The sequence below is a fragment of the Cervus elaphus genome, chromosome 30 (assembly GCF_910594005.1).
Source record: "Cervus elaphus chromosome 30, mCerEla1.1, whole genome shotgun sequence".
NCBI classification, from domain to species: Eukaryota; Metazoa; Chordata; class Mammalia; order Artiodactyla; family Cervidae; genus Cervus; species Cervus elaphus.
In genome coordinates, this window is record NC_057844.1 from 32,035,412 (window position 1) to 32,057,837 (window position 22,426).

Below are 22,426 nucleotides of genomic sequence, written 5' to 3' on the forward strand. Positions count from 1 at the left end.
GTCTCAGCGGTAGGGGTGCAAAGATGCTCGAGTCCATCCCCTCGAAGGGAGAAGGGCACGGACGTGAGAGCAGATAAAGTGAAGGGGAAGGGAGCAATTCGTTTCAGCTGCGTCTTGTAGGCACTGTTAAATAACAAAACTTCTGTGGATGAGAAAGTGGTGAACGTGTGCCCCAGTGTTCATCGCAGCACTATTTACAAAAGCCAAGACGTGGAAGCAACGTAGAAGTCCATCGACGGATGAACGGATAAAGAAGTTGTGGTACATACATACGATGGAATATTACTGAGCCATTAAAAGGAATGAATGAGTCAGTTCTAGTGAGGTGGATGAACCAAGAGCCTGTTACACAGAGTGAAGTAGGTCAAAGAGAGAAAAACAAGTATCGTATATGCTAAGTCACTTCAGTTGTGTCCAACTCTTTGCAACCCTGTGGACTGTAGCCCTCCAGGCTCCTCTGTCCATGAGATTCTCCAAGCAAGAATTTTGGAGTGGGTTGCCATGTCCTCCTCCAGGGAATCTTCCTCACCCAGGATTGAAAGCACGTCTCTTACATCTCCTGTATTGGCAGGTGGGTTCTTTACCCCTAGCACTGCCTGGGAAGCCCCGATCCCATGGACTTTAGCCTGCCAGGCTCCTCTGTCCATGGGCTTTCCCAGGCAAGAATACTGGAGTGGGTAGCCATTCCCTTCTCCAGGGGATCTTCCCAACCCAGGGGTGGAACCCGTGTCTCCTGCATTGAGGGCAGATTCTTTACCATCTGAGTCAGGGAAACCCAAATATCATGAATGAACACATATATATGGAATCTAGAAGGATGGTACGTATGAACCTGTTCATAGGGCAGCAGTGGAGTTGCAGACAGAGAACAGCTTTGTGGACACTTCAGGGAGAGGAAGGGGTGGGGCAAACTGAGAGCAGCTGGAAATCCATATATTACCATGTATGGAACAGACAACCAGTGGGAACTTCCCGCAGGACGCAGGGAGCTCAACCTCGTGCCCTGTGACAACCGAGAGGAGCGGGATGCGGTAGGGGCTCGGAGGGAGGTTCAAGAAGGAGGGGACACGGGTACATCTATGGCTGCTTCATGTTGATGTATGGCAGAAGCCAACACAACATTGTAAAGTGATTATTCTCCAAATAAAAATAAATAAAATTTTTTTTAAAAATTAGGAAGTGGTGACCTGGAACACAATTCAGAATGGGGAGGTGCAGGGAAACCGAGTATTTGGTGAAAGAGCTGGTGCTTGGCACAACTGCGGATCAAAAGGCCCCACCACACGAATCTATAAGTTACATACTTTGAATTTCCCTGGGTGTCTGAAGTGGCCAACACAGAGAAGAAAGCCCTTCTCTTTCATGTTTATGCTCCACTGACAGAAAGGGAAGATTGTTGTTTCCTAGGTAACAGGGATGCTGTCAACACCATGTAACATGCTTTCCCTCCAGCTCAGACCCCAAGTCCCTCCAGCTCAGAGGTCACAATGCACGTTACTCTTCAGCCTAGGAGCTACAGAACAACAGGAGCCTCCAAGACTCGGGTCCAGATACTCAGACAGTGGCTTCTGAAAGTTTTCCACTCCCCACTGTGTGTGCCAGAATCATTAGTATTTGGAACTAGGGAGAGAGATCGTGGAGCCAGTGGCGCTTGTTACTTGGTGCAGAGCACTTGTTATAAATGCAGCCGCAAAGCCTCCCCTCCCCCACATGCAGACTGTAAGGGGGGCGGGGGAGGGGACAGAGGGATTTTCTTCTCGTTCTCTTGGGCTTGATTCCACCTTTATTTCTCCCTATATGAGAAAGAAGACTTGGCCCCAAGAACACGTGCTGTTTGGCTTGGGGGAGAAAATTGGAAATCAGTTAAAAAAAAAATCAGCAAAAAAAAAAAGCTGGAAAGACAGGCGAAAGCCAGCAATGGCTGCTGATGGGGACAGTGGGGGGATCAACTAAATTGAGAGTAGTTCAGGGCAGGTGGTACATCAGATGAGTTCTTTCTGTAAGTCTAAATTACATGGCAGCCAGCCCAGACCCCCCGCCCCCGGTGACCTTGGCAGGAACATGCGATAATTTTCCCAGAACTGTAAGCCATTCTCAGGCCACACTGCTTTCCAGAGGTATTAGTCACAAGCAGGCATGCTTCTTCTGTACAGGATGCGAGAGCTTTCTGTCCCATTCCTTCATTCCTTGGCCTAGGACCACTATGATCCTTGGTGGCCCATCAAAGGAGACCGTGAACCAGAATTTCCCCCAGGGCTCTGTGGGTTTAGATAAGCCCATTTCAGAAGATGCTCCTTGCTAGAGATCTTATAGTTCTCTTCCCTCCCAGAGTCACCAGATGCAAAGATCCAGCTGATATGCAAGCGAGTATCTCTGATGGGTGAGAGTAAGTGTGTCAAACAGACCAGCTCGGCTTTTCAGTGCCGAGTATGGCTCCAAGGGCCAGAGAAAGCCTCATCCCACTTCTATGGGAGCAGAGAGGCCCAAGATGTGTCTGTTTCTTAAGCCAAGTAGATGACAGAGAGCAATCTGAAGTCGCCTCTGACAAGTGAAAGTAACCAAAATGATGTCTGGATGGATGAAGAGGAAAAGTTGGTTTGACGCGAGAGTTATAATGAGTTACAAATATAGAGACACACACAGACCAAATGGCTTCTGATTTCAGCTGTGTCTTCCCTCTGGCTTATGACCCGCAGCCCTGGTGAGAGAAGCTGGAATTGATAGCATCTGAGAGACAGACAGGGCTGGGGCTTGGGTCCAGAGTGTTGCTACCATTGAAATTCCTGGAATCCAGAACTAAAGAAACTTGTTTTATTAGTGATTCCTCACCAAACCTGGGAGAAAATTCAGCTCCTATGTATTTATCACAGAAGTTGAGATGATGTCAAACAGGGGATCTTCCCATTGGAAGATAAAGTCAGAATTACCTACCATGGGAAAGTACACAGGATGTTTGAAATCTGGTGAATGGCTCGAGCCTGGGCTGCTTCTGCCTCCTGGAAGACCAGTCTGGATGCCAAGAAGGGCTCAGCTCCAGGCTGCCCTGCTCTCCCCCAACCATCTCCCATGTCCAGGGACCCTAACCAGTCCCTCTCAGAGGAGATGCCAATAGTATTCCATTCTGTAACAATGACCCAGCACTTTTCCAAGCTAGCTAGTGGCATTCAGGTAGCACCAAGGAGGATTTTTTTTTTTTTTTTTTTTTTTTTTACCAAGGAGGATTTTAAGGGAAAAGAAGGACCAAGCGAGATCAAGTCTAGCGTGGCAGGGCTCCCCTGACACTGGAATTGTGGGTCCGCCAGAGGACTGCGATGTATCAGACGATAAAAGAGCCTGGAAGATCTTCAGGCTGTTTTACGAGGCGACAGTCAGCTTCCAAGAGAATAAATGAAAAATCTGAAGGAAGTCAAGTGAGAACGAGCCTGTTCTCATAGGTCAAGGCAAAGTCCTCAACTCACAGAAGTTAAGATCATGTCCGACAGGGCGCCTTCCCATTGGAAGATGGGAAGTGTTTTGTGCTGACAAAGAAGGGAATGCGTGGGGGCTGGAGGTGTGGGGATAAAAGGATGCTGCCTGCCCCAGACAAGCAGGAGTCTGCAGACGGGTACCCAAGACAAAGATGCTCGTCACCTGTCTCAGGCTCAGGACCCTTTTCACAGGAGACAATAGAAGGTGATGTAGAAGAAAAGGGGTTCTTTTTTTTTACCCCACGAAAGCAAGGAATAAACTGCTAATCAGGACACACCAATTTTTACAAATCTGGGGAAGGCATCTGCTATCGTGCTTTCCGTATCCAATTTCAGGGTCCACCTGATGCTCTTGTATGTAAAAGAGAAACCCTGTTTTCTTGGACACTTTGATCTGAAGAAGGAAGTAGAGACTGTATCCCCGCCCATGAGCATGCCTTGGGAGGAGGATCTCTGTCAGCACGACAGTTGCCCCTCTGACCTGGGGAGGCGTGTCATCTCACCAGTGTCCCCGTGAGACCCAGGCAGGGAGATGCCTCTGATGACACTAGTGACCGAGCTCTTCCCACATCCTTACTGGATGCTTGGGGGGGGTGGGCAGTGGAAGATGCTAAGTTGAGGCAGGTGAGGACACTTTGTTACTGAGGAGTTGTGCATGCAAGTATAAAGGTTCCGGTAGGATGAGGACAAGGAGAGCTTCATTACAAACTTTCCAGGAATCTTAACAAACAAACTGTGTCCTTTGGGGAGGGAGGGAGGGAGGGAGGAAAGTTAGCTCACTGAAAACACATTATCAAAACAGCCCGAGAAAGAGGTGGGGCCAAAGGTGCTGTGTTAAATTAACACTGACTACCAGAAGAAGGAAATGGCAACCCACTCCAGTACTCTTGCCTGGAAAATTCCATGGACTGAGGAGCCTGGTAGGCTACAGTCCATGGGGTCACAAAGAGTTGGACACGACTGAGCGACTTCACTTCATTTCACTTCACTTCACCAGAAACATTACTTTGCCAACAAAGGTCCATCTAGTCAAGGCTATGGTTTTTCCAGTGGTCATGTATAGATGTGAGAGTTGGACTACAAAGAAGGCTAAGCACAGAAGAATTAATGCTTTTGAACTGTGGTGTTGGAGAAGACTCTTGAGAGTCCCTTGGACTGCAAGGAGATCTAACCAGTCCACCCTAAAGGAAATCAGTCCTGAATATTCATTGGAAGGACTGATGTTGAAGCTGAAACTCCAATACTTTGGCCACCTGGTGTGAAGAGCTGACTCATTTGAAAAGACACTGATGCTGGGAAAGATTGAGGGCGGGAGGAGAAGGTGATGACAGAGGATGAGATGGTTGGATGGCATCACTGACTCAATGGACATGAGTTTGAGTAAACTCCGCAAGTTGGTGATGGACAGGAAGGCCTGGCATGCTGCAGTCCATGGGGTAGCAAAGAGTCAGACACGACTGAGCGACTGAAGTGAACTGAATTGAACCAGGATTTAATTTTCATCAGAAGCATTTTGTTGGCTTCCTATACTCCACAGCTCTGCCCCCAAAGAACCAACAAAAGGTGACTTCTTTGGCTCACTCTTCCTTCTGCCATATCATGATTGAGGTGTACTGGTTTCCTACTGGACAGGTTGGAGTCAGCTACCTGTGTCCTGGAGATGCAGAAGGAAGCACTGATAGAAAAAGGGGGGAGGTGCCCTCCTCACGGAGTACTGTTCAGCTGTGCATCCCACGGGACCCTCTGATTAACTTAGGACTGTAAGAGACTTGGTTTGAGCATCTCACAAACTCCCAAATGCACCTCTTCCTTCTGTACTAGCACACAGGGGCCCTGATGCCCCATGCACCAGGTTCTAGGAAGATTCAGGCATGGTCCTTGCCCCTTTGAGTCAAGTGGTCTCATTCAAGGGTGAGGGAAACAAACAAATGTGCTAGCAGTCATCGGAACATAGCATACTGCCGGGGAACCATGAATGAAACCTCACACTTTGTTACTGCACTTGGCAATCACCTCTCTGTGGTTGAAACAAATTGCTACCCGGGGTTGAGGGGCCCATGTTTTGAACCACAAAGATTTGTAATCATCATGTAAAGACACGTTAGAAATACGGAGGATATTCTGCCTGGCAAGGAAGTCTGAGAAATGACTTCAGTGATTTTTGGCAGCTCTGAAGCATCACTATAGCCAATAGTGGTAACCACCCTTGTCAGTTTGTTCCCTTTGCTGAAACACAGGTCAGAAGAAATAAGCTTAAGTGGCAAGAAAAGGGGTTTAGTTTAAACATAGGGGAATTTTTGTGGTGATGATGTTATCAGACAAAGGAAAAAAAAAAAAACAACTGCAGATTCGGTAGCCTCTCCCCCTGGAGAAGGACTTTGTAAAAGAAAACGGGCCATACAGCTGCCCCCAATGTCCTCGAAGGTCCTAGCCTCACTGTACAGGGCAAGGGCCACATGGAAGCACAGTAAATAGTTGGAAGGAAGATACCCCATAAATGTGTCCCTAACTCATTTGGGGTCCATTCATTGGAGATCCCCTTCAAAGCTGCATGCCACACATACACACATAGGGAAAAGGCCCTTTCTTCCTGCAAAAGACTTAAACTGATTCTGCTGACTTGGCAAACAAACCAACGTCTTCTTTCCATTGTAGGCAAGTCACTGGGAAGAGGGGCTTTCGGAAAAGTGGTGCAAGCATCGGCATTCGGCATCAAGAAATCACCCACCTGCCGGACTGTGGCTGTAAAGATGCTGAAAGGTATGGATGCTCTAAATGGGCTTTCAACTTCCCCATTACGTTCCCTATGTGTTGGTACTAGTGGAATGTGGCCTAGCAAAAGACAGAGGCTGTGTCTGCTCTGGCCACATAACTTTCTTCTGCTGGAAGACCCTTGACCTCTGGAGCTTTCCATGAGGCCACCAAGAGCTCAAAATAAACCTTGTAAGTGAAACAGTCCAGAAGTATCCATGGGAAAATTATTTCTGTCAAAGATGTTTCTCCTACCATGTCTCAGACTCTCCTAGACTACCAGGGACCTAAGCTCACAGTAACCACAGGTATGAATTTTTGGAGTGGTCCCTATGACATTACAATGGAAACTTGGCTGTATGTATAAATCTCAAAGGCTCAGCTGGTGCTTGAGCTCACTATAAAGACAATGAAGCTAGAACAATTGAGTTGATCAGAATGTCAAGCTATTTTATAGCATCAAGTCCTGCCCATAAAACATTTCCTCTTTAGAGATTTAAAAACAAATAAACAAATTATCTTTCTATGTTGACAATACTATCACTCTGTGAAGCACTGGGAGGTGGGTCAAATGACAAAGCGATTTACGACCACCACCCTAAGATAGAGTGAAAATGAAAACCACTGAAAATCTCATAAACCAAACATCTCCAAGACACACAGCTCCCCACTGCAGGGGACCCCAACCTCCAGAATCTACTGTCTGATGATCTGAGGTGGAGCTGATGTAGTCATAATACAAATAAAGTGCATAATAAATGTGATGCACATGAATCATCCTGAAACCATCTCCTCCCCCTGCTCCCAGTCCATGGAAAAATTATCTTCCACAAAACCGGCCCCTGGTGCCAAAAAGGTTGAGGACTTCTGCTTTAAAGTGCAGAAAACACTTCTTCATTGTGATGAAATTGTCATGTTACTTCGATGCATTTTAAGGTTCCCAAACTGAAAGAAACAGGACTGAAAGCCCGCAGAGCAGTTTTCAGCTTTCCAACATCGCTGACACATTGCCAGGGGGTTTTCAGGCACAGGAAACTCTGCGCTCAGCCAAGCAGGTAGCTGGCAGAGTCCAGCTGAAAGACCCACTCGCTGGGGGGGACGCAAAGCCTTCACCTTCATGCGGCGCTGACACCGTCACTGCAAAAAGCCCCGTGTGGTGATAGTTTCCACTTCAAAAGGCTGTTGAGTGACTGCTCTGATAAAGCTCTGCAAAGAGCCTGAAGGTAGCCAGGAAAAAGGAGTTATGCATCCATGAAACAGGAGGACTTGTTCAAGGGGAACTACCCAGATGATCACAGGCATTTCTGAGAGAATTTCTGCATTCCAGCACCCCACCCTGGACACCCCCAATCCCAGGGTCTAAAGAGAAAAGGCATCAACATGTCTTCTATGCGAGAAAGCACCAGACTAAGTATTGGGTTATGGAAAAACCCAAACGAACTTTCTGGCCAACCCTATATACTTTAATATAGTAGCTTGAATTGCATGAAATTGTCACTTTTCTTGTTTTTCTCTCTAGAGCTTCTGTAAGGTAGCTTTTATTATCTCAGTTTGCAGATAAAGAACCAGCACCCAGAAAGGTTAAGTAGCCTCTGCAAGGCCACACAACTCAGCCATGCAAAAGTAAGAGTTCGGGTGCAAGGCTCATCCCCCTGACACACACACACCTCAGTGCTACAGAAGGGCTGCCTTCTAGAAATGATCCATCGCTCCAAAATCCTGAAAATGATTCTGGTCTGTGTTCTGGAGGTAAGCTGGTATCCAGCCTTGAGATAAGCTGACACTATATCTGAAAGCATCTTATTCCTTAGCTAGTTTTGTCTCCCTGCTTACAACCACACATAGGGAGACAAAACTAGCTGAGGAATAAGATGCTAGAAGGGGCAGATCGGCTGCCCATGCTTGTCTATTATGGGCCCAAGATAAAAGCCATGGCCCTGCCTATAAGTGGAAAAATCTGAGCCAAAGAACCTGGTTTTCCCTCTGTGCCAAAGGGGCATCAGGGTGTGGAAGGATGAATTTGAGGGGGAAATTCTGACTTGAGATTTTCTTTAAAGGCCCAGAGAATCTATGTAATACAAAAATAATGTGTATAATATCTTAATAAAGGCTTATCATCTTTTTAAGCCAGCAGCCTTGACTGCAAGAGATTGCCAAATCACCCACTATATAACATTACTAAAACACTATTTTCATTCAAGCTTTCTTGTTTAAGTTGGTTGGCCATCTGTTTCTAAGAGACACTGGAAAGGCAGAAGGTCAAACAAAGGCCATGACTCAGAAGCTCTTTCAAAGTGCCCTTGAGCAAAACCTTTAACCTTTCTGGGCCTTAAGCCCATGTCTGAGATGAGAAGAGTAATCATGTTGTTTATTTGTCTAACGAATATTTGTTGAGCATTTACTCTGAGCCAATCCCAACTCCATTGGGAGGCTTCTAGTGTTTATCTGGTTATTATTAAAAAATGACTTGTGCTTATGAAATTCCATTCCAATATCCACAATGTGAAATGCATAGCCTTCCACTCACTTCTAGGACTGTCCTACAGAAATACACATGGGCACAAAAATCACAGGCTGTTTATTAAAGAATATTTGTAATGGCAAAAACAAAACACAACTATAGACCATCTAAATGTCAGGAATGCCATTAATCAATTTAAAAGAATGAGAAAAGTCCACCACATTTAAAAGGGGGGAAAGCAAATTATATACATCAAATTTGCTTTTATATTTTTATATATGATCCCATTTATGTAAACAAACAAAAAAGACTTTTGATTGGGTACCTATATTTATAAATGCATAGAAAACAGTCTGAAACTCCAAGTGATTAACAGTGGTTACCTCTAAAAAAGTAACTGGATTTCTTTTTTTTAAAAAAATGTAACTGGATTGGGATGACTTTCACTTTTTACTTCATAAACATCATATTGTTGAAATAATTTACAGCAAGCTAATATGACTTATTTTAAACTTCTAAACATAATTTGAAATTTTTTAATGCTTTATAAGTTAACCAATAAGGACAGACAGACAGGACAAAGTTAATTTGGGCTTTAGACTCTGCTAATTTTTAGACTGACGTTGTTTATCTCTGAGAATGAAGCTGAAGTCAGATGCTTATGGACCCTCCTGACTTGAGATAACCTTGAGGACTCCAGGGAGGAAGAGGTTACAGGGAAAACATAACACACAGCAAAGATGTTTACAGAAGGGGCCTCTCTGCCCTTACAGGCCCCTCTGTGCTTCTCCTTTGTAATTCTCAAAGTGGGGAAAGTGAGAAAAAGATGAGATGCGGGCGCATCCCTGCCTGGAAGTTTCTAACTGGGCCTGGTTCTGACGGAAGGAAGCCTTGGGAGGGCGCTCCCACCTGGTGCCCAACTCCGAGTCAGCCCATGACCCTCTGGGACCTGGTCCACCCAGAGGGATGTCCAGCAGCTGACCCCACACCACTCCAGCCTCACTGTTGCCCAGAGGATGCTGGCTCAAGAGGGTGGAGGAGTGAACACAGGCTGGAGACTGGCCTTTCTGCAGAGCATGGGGAAGTCAGTGCAATGAGAGCTGAACGCTGCTCACCTCCGAGGGGAGGAGGGTCGCCCCTCAAGGAGAGAGCCCCACTGTCCCATCGACCTGACTTTCCCTTGCTCCTTACACAGAGGGGGCCACGGCCAGCGAGTACAAGGCTCTGATGACCGAGCTCAAGATCCTGACCCACATAGGCCACCATCTGAATGTCGTCAACCTGCTGGGAGCCTGCACCAAGCAAGGAGGTAGGTGGGGCGGGGGGGCTGCTCTTCTCCGGGTTCACACACCAGGGCAGCTTTTCCGTCCCCTGACCCCTCTCTCCAACCCCTGGCAGACAGCCTGCTGTAGTCCGGAGGAGTCTGTCCCAGGATGGAAGGGGCTCCCATCCTGGAAATGCCTTCCCTGCATGCTTAGCTTAAAGGTTCCCAACAGAAGAACTCCCTTTGAGACCCATCCGGTTCTGCTGAACTAGACCCGGAAGGACACCCATGATGGGAACCGAGGCAAACTCGGAGAAGGTGGGCATTCCGGAAGCTTCCTCCAAGGGAAGGAATGACTCCAGGCAGGATCCCAGGAGAAGCGGGGTGTGGGGGGTGGCCATGGCCTTCAGACAGGCCTCACCCACCCGGGCCAAGTACAGGGACTGGGCTGTGTCATGACCAAGGCTCCCCCAGGGCAGGGCCCGCAGCCGGGAGCCCCTCTGGGGCCACGTCTGCTTTGATCCAGAACCTGAAGCTATTCTTCCCCCCAGGCCTTGAGCCTGGTTGGGCAAGTGGTAAGGAGGACAGCAGGGCCTGGGGGAAGACTTCAGGGTGCCCAGGGACCCGCAGCGCAACTCTGGGGTTCCCCCCTTCCCAACCCTCTTGCTTCTTTTGACCAGAAGTTGGCAAACCAGTCGGCCAGCCTGTGGGCTTCATTTGACCAGTTGAAATAGCTGGGGGACAGGGTGGGGAGCAAAAGAAGTATATTTTGTGACGTGGGATCATGTTATGAAATTCAGATCTCTGCGTTCATAAGGTTGAAGCGCAGTCACTCAAGGGTGTCATCCAAGGCGCTTTCAGGCTACAGAGGCAGACTTGAGTAGAAATGTGGCCTGCTGTTGCTGCTTGGTCGCTCAGTCATGTCCGACTCTTTGCGACCCCAGGGACTGTAGCCCGCCAGGCTCCTCTGTCCATGGGATTCCAGTATCCCAAGGATACTGGAGTGGGTTGCCATTCCCTTCTCCAGGATTGTGTGGCCTGCTGAGCCTCAAATATTTATCTTCTCTTCCTTTATAAATTGGCTGATCCCCACGTTAGATCTTGAAAGCCCCAAGGCAGTCTCCATGCAGACACCCCCAGGGGGCTGTGGTGCAGGGGAGTCAGGCCAGACAGGTCCTGGGAGGAGGGGCTGATGTGACAGTGTCCCGATGCTGGCAGGGGAGGGTGCCTGCCAGTCATAGGCAGAGCCCTGACCTTGCCCAGCCCCCCTCCTCAAAGTTCTCTCTCTTCTACTTTGCTTTTTTCTGCTTCTTCACCATACTCCTCCCCCATATCTACTCCTTTTGTATTTGTAAACTCTTTCTCAGGTTCAATTGAAAAAGAAATCTCACTCCTAAGTTGCATCTCCCAGAAAAGTTAAGTCACCAAGTCATGTCTGACTCCTTTGCGACCCTATGAACTGTATCCCATCAGGCTCCTCTGTCCATGGGATTCTCCAGGCAAGAGTACTGGAATGGGTAGCCATTCCCTTCTCCAGGGGGTCTTCCCAACCCAGGGATTCCCACAGAACTCGCTAATATAAAAACAAGTTGGTTTGAGACCTCCAGGCCTACCGAGGCTGGCAGATGACTGACTGAGCTTGTGTTGCTCTGGTTGCAGGGCCCCTGATGGTGATTGTTGAATACTGCAAATATGGAAATCTCTCCAACTATCTCAAGAGCAAACGGGCCTTATTCTTTCTCAACAAGGTAAGGAGCTTCTGGGTTGGGGATTTTTCAACAAAGAATTGAGTTTCCATTCAGGCTATAGCAGCATAGTCATGTCTAGTAGTCATGTATGGATGTGAGAGTTGGATCATAAAGAAGGCTGAGCACCAAAGAACTGATGCTTTCAAATTCTGGTGTTGGAGAAGACTCTTGAGAGTCCCTTAGACTGCAAGGAGATCAAACTAGTCAATCCTAAAGGGAATCAACCCTGAATATTCATTGGAAGGACTGATGCTGAAGCTAAAGCTCCAATACTTTGGCTACCTGATGGGAAGAACTGACTCATCGGAAAAGACCCTGATGCTGGGAAAGATTGAAAGCAGGAGGAGAAGCGGGTGACAGAGGATGAGATGGTTGGATGGCATCTCTGACTCGATGGACATGAGTTTAAGCAAACGACAGGAGATGGTGAAGAACAGGGAAGCCCGATGTGCTGCAGTCCACGCGGTTGCAAAGAGCTAGACACAACCAGAGCAACTGAACAACAAAAATAATAGCATAAAACAAGAAAATAAAATTTTCCGTTGCCAACTAAAGAAATGTTGCTAGCTATCCATCTGGCTCTACAGGGACTGCATTATTAGCCACTGCAGCTGCTGACCTTTGTGCTCAGTCCCTCAGTCGTGTCCGACTCTGCATCTCCATGGATGGTAGCCCACCAGGTTCCTCTGTCCGTGGAGTTTTCCAGGCAAGAAAACTGGGGTGGGTTGCCATTTCTTCCTCCAGAGGATCTTTTGCTGACCTTTAAAACACTCTGAAAGGAGTTCAGGTGGAGGTTAGAAATAAGGCAATATGTGCCCTGGGAAAACTAGCAGAACAGGCCTTCAGATGGTCACATATTTTCACAGGAGAGATTTTTTAGGAACCCGTATCTTGCTCTCTCTCCTAGTCAGAAAAGCCCTGAAACCATTAACTAACGTATCTGTTCCCTGGGACTAGCAGCAGCCTTCTACCTGCATATGTGCTGGATTGCACGCACTGTCTTCACCAGAATCACACATAAACTGACCTCCCCTACCTCCTCAGAGCTCTCCGCAAGGCTGCTCCCAGACCACAGTCCTCAGAAAGACACTGAATAAACCTGTTTTTACGCTGTGCTTTTCTTCAGTCAACACCATTAATGACTAAGCTTAAAACACAATCTCTGCTTTTTCTTTTAAAAGAAGTTTTTTTTCCAGAAATTAATGCCAACATTGTAAAGCAATGACACTCCAGTAAAGGAGCAAGACAACAAGGAAGCAAAAAAAAAAATCTTTCTTTCTGTGCTAATATATTACACTCTTTTTGTGCCAAGCACAGAGACTATTTGATCCCACTGTATGCAGTGATAGAGATTAAATTTACTAGCCATCTATATAACTATCAAGTCATCTTTGATAAATTTCTCTCTCTCTCTCCCTCCCCCTCTCTCCATACAGATTCAGACACGCACAAATCACTTAGTCACTCGTATCTTAAAAGATGATGGCAAGGCAGATTCTTTACTCTCTGAGCCACCAAGGAAGCCCAAACCTAGATGGCATATTAAAAGGCAAAGGCATCACTTTGCTGACAAAGGTCCGTCTAGTCAAAGCTATGGTTTTTCCAGTAGTCATGTACAGATGTGAGAGTTGGACCATAATGAGGGCTGAGCACTGAAGAATTGATACTTTCGGACTGTGGTGCTGGAGAAGACTCTTGAGAATCAATCCGTTGGACTGCAAGAAGATCCAACCAGTTAATCCTATAGGAAATCAACCCTGCCTATTCATTGGAAGGACTGATGCTGAAACTGAAGCCCCAATACTTCGCTCATGGGAAGAACTGACTCATTGGAAAAGACCCTGATGCTGGGAAAGATTGAGGGCAGGAGGAGAAGGGGGTGACAGAGGATGAGACGGTTGGATGGCATCACCGACTCAATGGACATGCATTTGAGCAAACTCTGGGAGACTGAAGGACAGGGAAGCCTGGCATGCTGCAGTCCATAGACTTGCAAAGAGCTGGACACAACTTAGCGAATGAAAAATAACATGATGAGAATCTTAAAGCTGAAAGGGATCTTTGTGATCAGCTAGGCCACACTCACATCACAGACGTGCTTAGAAAGTCCAGCGATTGCCTTAAGGACATGAACTTGGCAAAAGATAAAGTCAAGGAGAAAGAACCCAGCTCTTCTAATGTCCCTTCAATACTTTTTCCATGCACTGTCCTGGGTAAGAAGAGGGAAGAAAAAAAAAAAAACATAAGAAAAAGTGGAGAATGGTGCCCTGGACTAAGAGTAGTACAACTTCTTTTCAGTCCTGAAATCCTGGGCTGGCTTCAGGAAGAACTAAGCCAGCGAGAATACCCCAGGGACCTGGGCAGGATGGAACGTTTGATTTCGTACGTCCTTTGTTTGAAGAGCCTGCTTCCTTCTCGGGCTATATTTAATGATTCACCTCCCTGTTGGTGGAGCTCAGTGTTTTCGTGGAAAATACACAGCTGTATTTCATATTTGGAACCTAAAGACATATAAAGAGAAGGTGAAGGAAAAACCGAAAGGCTGAATCGAAATGGGATATTTCATTTTCCAAATAAATTCACTAGGATCTTTAAATATTATTTGTAATAAATCCAAAGGATTCTGTCAGAGTCCCAAAAGTTCAGTAAATCAACCTTTATTTACCAGAAACAGTTACCAATAAGCAGAGCTAAATATACCATTAACCTGGGAGAGGGGGAAGCGGGGATGGGGTGGGGGAGTCTGAGTTATGGTCCCTGGAGCTTCGCCAAAGAGTCCAGAACTTTTCACCCCAGCACCTTCCCCTGCCTACTTCTGTCCTGGAAAGGGTCTCGTGGGAAATAAAATTTCAGTCCCCAACTGAGCAGAATCAAATCTGACTGCCTCAGGGACATACAGTAACCAGAGCTAACATTCTTTACCTGCTGTCAGGTAGGTCCCCTGGATGGCAGCGGGGGTTCACTCTGAGGACTAACTCCGCTTCTGCGGCAGGCACAAGAGGGTTTCTTTCCAGGGGGCAGGAGCCTAGAGACCCTCCACGCTTCCACAGTTTCGGGGGCTGAAGCTGTCTTGTCTGTCCTCTGCTTGCTCCCACTACGCCCTCTAGTGGAGGGACCACTCCCACATACTGATGCTTCCAGGAAAAACCAGGGAAGGATGGGGAGCCCCGCCCCAAAGTGCAGGTGGTTCGGGGGACACCTCTGAACCCCAGTCCCCCTACAGCCACCCCTGAGCCAGGTACATGGTAGACTCACGAAGCCACTGAGAGTGCTTTTTCTAGAGTCACAGCAATTAGATGAATTACTAAAGATGATACCCATCTTTTCTGGTTCCACCTCAAAACCAACAACTCCTGTGAGTCCAAACATAAGATGATAGAGCTTTTCAGATACAGAAATGGAAATCCATAAAAGCAAGGTGGTTCGCTGCTCAAGATCACACACTTAATGAAAGAATTGGATACACACCAGGGCTCAGATGCCCAGTTCAGAATGAAAGGCATTTTCTGCCTTTGTTAGGATCAGGCTACATCTTTGAATGGAGAGGAGAAAAAGAAATGTTCATGTTCCCTCCTTCTCCAAGGAAACCACATTGGTAACTGCAGCCTCCTCTTATTATTCCCCCTGGGGATTACAAAGCGTGGTCCCAGGTTGACTGGGGACCCTTTTCCATCATTCCATATTGTCTTTCCCAAGATGGCGCACGGGATGGAAAAGTGCTGACGGGCACGGAATAGAGTTGGCCAGACCTGTGTTCACGCTTTGCCATCTCTCAGCCGCATGTGACTTTGATTATTTGACTTCTCTGAATGTATTCCTTCATGTATTGTAAGAGGTACTTTGTAAAGCTGTTGGAAAGGTTAAACGAGAAAGCGTACCTAAGATCCTCAGTGTGCTGGCTCAGAGAGTAAGTGCTCAGGAAACAGCAGCTGCTGTGAATATTCCTTCATCCCAGCTGAGATGCCACCCAGAAGCCCAGTCAAGAGTGGAAGACTTCCCACCCGCAGCAGGGCAGCCAGGCTCTAGTTCACTAGCCCTTCTGTCAGAGGACATCCTCCCAACACAGGCAATTGCTGGCCCGAGGGCCCGGTCCCCCTGCTGCTGTTCTGTCCCTTTCATCAGTGTCTTCTTTGGTCTCTTAAAAGGATGCAGCCTTACACGTGGAGCCTAAGAAAGAGAAAATGGAGCCAGACCTGGAGCAGGGCGAGAAACAGAGGCTAGACAGCGTTACCAGCAGCGAGAGCTTCGCGAGCTCCGGGTTTCAGGAAGATAAAAGTCTCAGTGATGTTGAGGAAGAGGAGGGTAGGTATTAATTCCTTCCTGTCCTCCAGTCTGAGATATTTTTACAACACACTGTGCATCTCTGAAATTTTTTTCTTATTTATCACCCTAATAAACATCCGTGAGAGACTCGAAGGCTAATGTCCTGGGGAGATAAGATTTGAATTTAGATTATTTCCAGAGTTACTAATTTTGACAGGGAACTGTACCATTGTCTTCCCCCCAGGCCTTTCTGTCTTAATGGATCGTCCCCCCTGCCCCCGTCCCCACCCCAGATACTTGGGCAAACCAGGCTAGAGGCCTGGAAAAATGTTGGATGTTCATTTGGAGACTGAAATGGCTCTCAAAGATGAACTCTGTTTGTTGGTTTGTTTTATGTTTTGCTAACACTGTTCCAATAAACTGGGATTTGGTGGCCTGACAAGAGCCTTTACAAACAGCTTCGGTTTTAATACTTTCCAGATTTTGACGACTTCTACAAGCAGCCCATCACTATGGAAGATCTGATTTCTTACAGTTTTCAAGTGGCCAGAGGCATGGAGTTTTTGTCTTCCAGAAAGGTGAGCTCTCACTCTTCACTGTTTTGCTTCTTTCCTGGGCCTTGGTGTGTGGATACACACAGAGGCAAACACAAACCTTCGCTATAAGTTCATTTTTCCTCATATTTGCTAGTATGTAGGCCCTTAAATGGGCTTCCCTGGTGGTTCATTGGTAAAGAATTCGCCTGCCACTCAAGAAGATGTGGGTTCAATTCCTGGGTCGGAAGATCCCCTTGAGGAAGAAATGGCAAGCCACTCAAGCATCCTTGCCTGGAAAATCCCAGACAGAGGAGTCTGGCAGGCTACAGTCCATAGCATCACAAAAGAGTGAGATACAAGTTAGTAACTAAACAACAACGGGTCCTTAAATGTAGAGTGAACTTCACAACACACACCTTAATCTGTTCTGATGTGAGTGAGGAGGTTTGAGAAATGACACTTGGGTACCAATGAAAGTGATAGTTGCTAAGTCATGTCCGACTCTTTGTGACCTCTGTGGACTGTAACCCACCAGACTCCTCTGTCCATGGGATTCTCCAGGCAAGAATACTGGAGTGGCTTGCCATTCCCTTCTCCAGGGGATCTTCCTGACCCAGGGATCAAACCCAGGATTCCTGCATGGCAGGCAGATTCTTTACTGTCTGAAGGGAAGCCTTGTGGGTAGGGTACCAGTGGGTAGAACTTAATTCCAGGGGAAGAGCTCACTGGGTTTCAGAATAGATGACCCCAGCACCCACACTCCATGTTTTCCCCTAGCATGCCTCCAGAACTGGTCAGAATCTCAGAGTACATGGCTCCACATCTGTTAACTCACCCAGGGGAGTCCTCCTAGGGAGCTCCAGCTGGGTGGTGATCTGGTCTCAGCAGCTCAGGATAAAAGGCTGTGGGGAAGTCGTGCTCCTGGGAGAACAGATGGCCAGCACTGTTTACCTGATGCCATCCTGCAGCGCCGGGGCAGAGAGGATTCCGGGGGCTTCTTGACTTGGGGGCCTCCAGGGGGTCTGAATTTGAGAGAGAAGTGCTTCGTGTTTGGGGCGACCCCGTGTGCACGGAGAGCTGGACCCTTCATGTAAAGGAAGCATGTGACATGAGTCCCCGAGTTAAGAACAGCGAGAAGGAGCAGGAAATTCCTGGATGAGATTAAGACACGCATCGATGATGCCACTGTTTTTACTCTAGTGCATTCATCGGGACCTGGCCGCACGAAACATACTTTTGTCCGAGAACAACGTGGTGAAGATTTGCGACTTTGGGCTTGCCCGGGATATTTATAAGAACCCCGACTATGTGAGAAAAGGAGATGTAAGTCCAAAGTTTGATGTTTGTTTGACCCATTGGGGCCCTATCATTTCTAAACCATAGACCAAAGCCCTTGGTAAATATTTACACTTCCTCGGCAGGGCTCCCCAAACCACAGCCTGTGCAGACAGGCTGGCCCCACGGCCTCTGGACCCGAGGGTCCTCACACGGGGCCCAGCGAGGCCCTGCTCTCCTCCTCCGGTCCTTACCCTGGTCCCAGCCCGGCTCCTGTCCTTTGGACGCTTGACCGCTGGTCAGTAGCCCTGCTGAGTCCACATCAGCCCCTCCTCTGCCCACCCTGGGGGGAGTTCCCCAGGCAGCTGGGAGAACAGCTTGGACTCTTCCCCTCAGATAAAGCCGGGTGATGGATTCGGCAGGTGTACACGTCTCAGGAAAGGGTGGGGGCGGCCGTCCGTCCGCATGACCTCGCTGGGGAGGAAATCACGTCCCGCTCGGGTCCGCCCTCCTGCCCAGCTTCTCTGCTGGCTCACACTGGCCTCTCCTCCCTCCTGTCTCTGGCGATAAGTGTTATTTCCACTTTCAGAGCTGACCTCCTGTGTCCTCTCCCCTCTGGCCTTTACCCTGAAGGCTTCATTACGTCTGGGTCGGGCCCAGACGACTACTCTCTGCTCCTGGCTCTCAGAGTGAGCACACAAGTCATCCAGAGAGCTTGTTAAACTGATTCCAAAGTCTTGAGTGGGGTCTGAGAACGTGCCTCTCTCTAACAACTCTTCAGGTGCGGGGGACTCAGCCAGTCCCAGGATTCTACTTTGAGAACCACTGCTCCCCTGTCTGTTTTCTTTCTCTTTCTTTGACCTCACTTCGAGGCATGCAGGATCTTAGTTCCCAAACCAGGGGAATGCCCATCCCCTGCGTCAGAAACCTGGAGTCTTAACCACTGGACCCCACTCGGGGAGTGCCCCCACCCCAGTTTCTTTATAAGGAAAACAACAACAAGCTTTCCTCGAGAGCCCTGACTTGCAAAGATGGCAACTACCTGGGTGTCTGTCTATGCTCTTTGCTGTGCATCATTCAGCTTCTCCCCAGCCCTCCCCACTCTATTTTTCTCTGTCCCCCACTCAGCCCAGGCTCCTTGTCAATCTCCGTCCCTATGAAGCCACAGGGCCGAACCCACCGGGACTCCCACTTCAAAACCGGTCACACGGCGCCCTAAACACTGTATATCACCTTCCTTCTTTTCCGTGCCTTTGCCCACACCTCCCAGTCAATGACTCTTAAAATCCTGTATTTTATATTGGAATGCATTTCAAAAATTCTCCTTGTTAAGAAAAATTCCTGGAAATGATCGATTTTCCAGATGCCTTCTCTCGGGTTGGTCAAAAGTCTGTTTGGATTTTTTCATTAGATGTGACAGAAAAACCCCAAGGAACATTCTGGCCAACCCCATAATTCGCAGGGCTCTTTCCCAGGTCCACGTGGCATGCAGGCTGTTTTGGGAAGGAGGCTTTCTTACAGAGTCAGAGTCGGGTGCTCTGGGCACAGAGGAAGGGCTTGCTAAACAGTTACTGCCAATCACAGGGATGACTACAGCACTCTTTCAGGGCCACACTGCAGGCTGACGTGCACTCTCTGTCCTAGGAAACCGTGGCTGCTCCGGGAAATGATTTAAGGCCAAGCATTATCTGGGAGGTGACCCCCGGGCGCTTGGGTTGAATGTGCTTTGTTTGCATGCCCTCCTGCTCAAGGCCTCCCTTCACCCTTTTCCAGACGCGACTTCCTCTGAAGTGGATGGCTCCCGAGTCCATCTTTGACAAGATCTACAGCACCAAGAGTGACGTGTGGTCTTACGGAGTGCTGCTGTGGGAGATCTTCTCCTTAGGTGGGTCTGGGAGCAGGAGGAGAGGGGACAGCTGCCCAGAGCTGAGCGTCTGCTTCCTCTGGGGAGCCATCTGGGCTGTGGCAGCTGCTAAAACCCACGTGAGGGCTCAGAGCGGTGTGCCCATATGCACAAAAAAAAACATGCAGGGGGCTACAAGAGAGATCCAACCAGAATACAATCTCCAGTCCCACATACCTCCAACCAGTCTGGCTATCCCTTCCCTTGTCCTAATTCCTCAAACACCCAGACTGTTTAATACCCACGCCTCTGCGCTCCTTGTGTCCTTCCACCCGACACCCTGCAGAATTTCCCAGGAAAGCCCCAACAAGCTCAGCTCACCCCCGGCCTCTGTTCAGCGTGGCTGGTCCCAGACGCCAGTTCACACAGGATGCACGGCAGAAATGCCGGTTGTGCGTGGGTGCGCTCAGCTTCCAGCAGCACGCACTGCGGTGGCTGCAAACCTGGTCCCAGGCCCGGGGCTCCCAGATGCGTCCGGCGCCCACATCTGGCTGCAGACAGGCACCTGATGTTCCGAGGCCTCCCTTGAGTAGCCGGGTCTAGCCAAGAGTCTTTTAGACTTTGCCAGAAACTTGCCTCTCAGAGCAAATAAAAGTCACCCAGTAACATCCCTGGCTTCCTGTAATGTGGGAAAACCATTCTCCTGCTTTCGATGACAGGCACCTGTTGCCTGCAGTCTTTGAAAGCAGCTTGGCGGCCACAGTGGTCCCGCGGGGACACAGTGCCAGCCCCGTACGCACCCAGCTGCTTCCTCCCAGCTGCGGTCACGCCAAGGTGCAGACAGACAAACGCTGAGAGAGACTAGCTTCCAGGTCTGTGATGGGGCCGATACAGAGGCCCGCTCACCCCCAGCCACAAACCCCTCCAAGAGGGCCTGTTCCCTGCAATCCTGCCCAGAAAATTTGGCCAAAGGCAAAGTCCCAGCTCCTCTGGCCCTCCAGGCCCGTGGGCGGCCCCACCAGCCCACCCAGTCCCGGCTCCCAACCCCGTTCCCCCATACCCATCACAGCAACTGCCCCCCCACCCCAATGCTCTATGAGGTTTACAAGAAAGCAGGGAATTAAAATCATTCTCGATGAGGTGTGAATGAGCCACTAGGAACCTCCTTAAAAAGGCCACTGGATTTTGGAAAAGCAGCTCATTCACCCAGCGAATGAGTCTCTAAAGGATGGGATTTGTCTAGAGTTCCTTCTCCAGGTAGGGGGGACCCCTCAGACGCCAGCCTTTCTCCTGACCAGACAGGAGCAGCCCTGGGAACCAGGCAGGGGGCATCAGACGCCCAGCACCGCGGGGCTGACCCAGCTGGTCTGTGCTCATGCTGTGTGCCAAGGTCCCTTCCCGTCCCTGGGAATTTACCGCCAGCCATCACTTCGGAGGAGGAGACAGACACCGAACTGGCCCACACGTGCCCAAAGTCGTAACACGCCCTGTGCTCTCTCGTCCCTGATGCAGGCGGGTCCCCCTACCCGGGGGTGCAGATGGACGAGGACTTCTGCAGCCGCCTGAAGGATGGCATGAGGATGCGGGCGCCTGAGTACGCCACGCCTGAAATGTGAGCCCCCACCCTGCCGCCTCCACTCCCACCCTTACCCTCCCTCCCCCACGGTTCCCCCCACACCAGGGCTCCTCAGGATGGGGACGCACTATTGAGTTTCAGAATCCCCTGTCCGGGGAGATTCAGGTGAACCCTTATCTCCAGGGACGCCCCTGAGTACCCCCGTGGGGACCCAGCATCTTCCAGAAGTGGGGCTTCGGGTCCTGGACCCGTGCCTACCCAGGGTCCTCCCTCCACCCCGACACAGCGTCCAGGTGTGAGCCTGGGGAACTCCGAACAGACCACCCAGGAGCTGGGGGCCAGACCTTGGGGGTGGCTCAGACTGGGAACCAGTGGGCTTGGCAGGCAGCCGGGGTGGAGTCCGGCAGGGAAGCAGCGCTGACCCCCATCCACAGCAGGGATCTGTGGAATGCAGATCCCTGGAATCTGGGGAGATGGAATGCAGGGGAGATGGGGGGGAAAGGGGCCTCCTGTTAGGACCTGGCTGGGACCTGTGAACCCAGGGCCTTCCTGACAGCTTTCTCGGGTGGACAAGTGCTCACTCGCCCCGCAGACACTTTTTCCTGAAGTTCTGGGCCTGTTTTGCACTCTGAGGCCTGGACAGGAATGTGATGACCCCAGCAGTTTTGTGTCCAGCTGCCATCAAGGACTCAGGGGAGCCCCCACCCCACGTCCCCCCGCCCCCCAGCAGCACCGCCTTTCCTGCAGGGCCCTCCTGTCCCACCCACACGGCGGGGGCCTGCTGGGAGCCCTGTGATGGCCTTCGGGAGGAGCTGGAGGGAACGAAGGAAGTGGGGCTTGGCCAGAGTGCAAGGCCAAGTCTCTTTCCTTCACGGTCCAGAGACGAGCTAGGTCAGACCCGGGACGAGGCGGCCCGGGGACTCGGGCCACGAGGGCAGGGCTGGGAGCAGCCCGCGCGCAGAGGGAGAAGGGACCCGGTCAGGTGCATGTGGTGTTTTGGCCAGGAAAGCACAAGGCCCTTCCGAGAGCTGGGAAGACGGCTGGGCTGCAGAGAGAGAAAGGCAGGAGGCTCTGAAGTGCTAGCTTCTTTTCACCAGGAGTTCTGGTTTAAAATGAGATGACTCTGCACTTCGTGGTTTAAGTGTTTCCCCTGCTATAATCTCACTGGAAGACCCCATACTGTGTCGGGGGCAGGCGGGGGGAATCACCATCTGAACGGAATGAGCGATGGAGCTAGCCTCT

The 22,426-nt window shown here is 49.5% G+C and overlaps 1 protein-coding gene across 1 annotated transcript in view; it reads left to right on the forward strand.

Annotated features, from left to right (window-relative positions):
* FLT1 (fms related receptor tyrosine kinase 1) overlaps positions 1-22,426 on the forward strand; it is a 197,793-nt gene that overhangs the window by 159,293 nt on the left and 16,074 nt on the right. The window contains exons 18-25 of the mRNA XM_043891526.1: positions 6,123-6,227; positions 9,875-9,988; positions 11,603-11,691; positions 15,837-15,993; positions 16,435-16,532; positions 17,691-17,813; positions 19,539-19,650; positions 21,121-21,220. Of these exons, the coding sequence (XP_043747461.1) occupies positions 6,123-6,227; positions 9,875-9,988; positions 11,603-11,691; positions 15,837-15,993; positions 16,435-16,532; positions 17,691-17,813; positions 19,539-19,650; positions 21,121-21,220 (898 nt within the window). The remainder of the gene's footprint in view (positions 1-6,122; positions 6,228-9,874; positions 9,989-11,602; positions 11,692-15,836; positions 15,994-16,434; positions 16,533-17,690; positions 17,814-19,538; positions 19,651-21,120; positions 21,221-22,426) is intronic.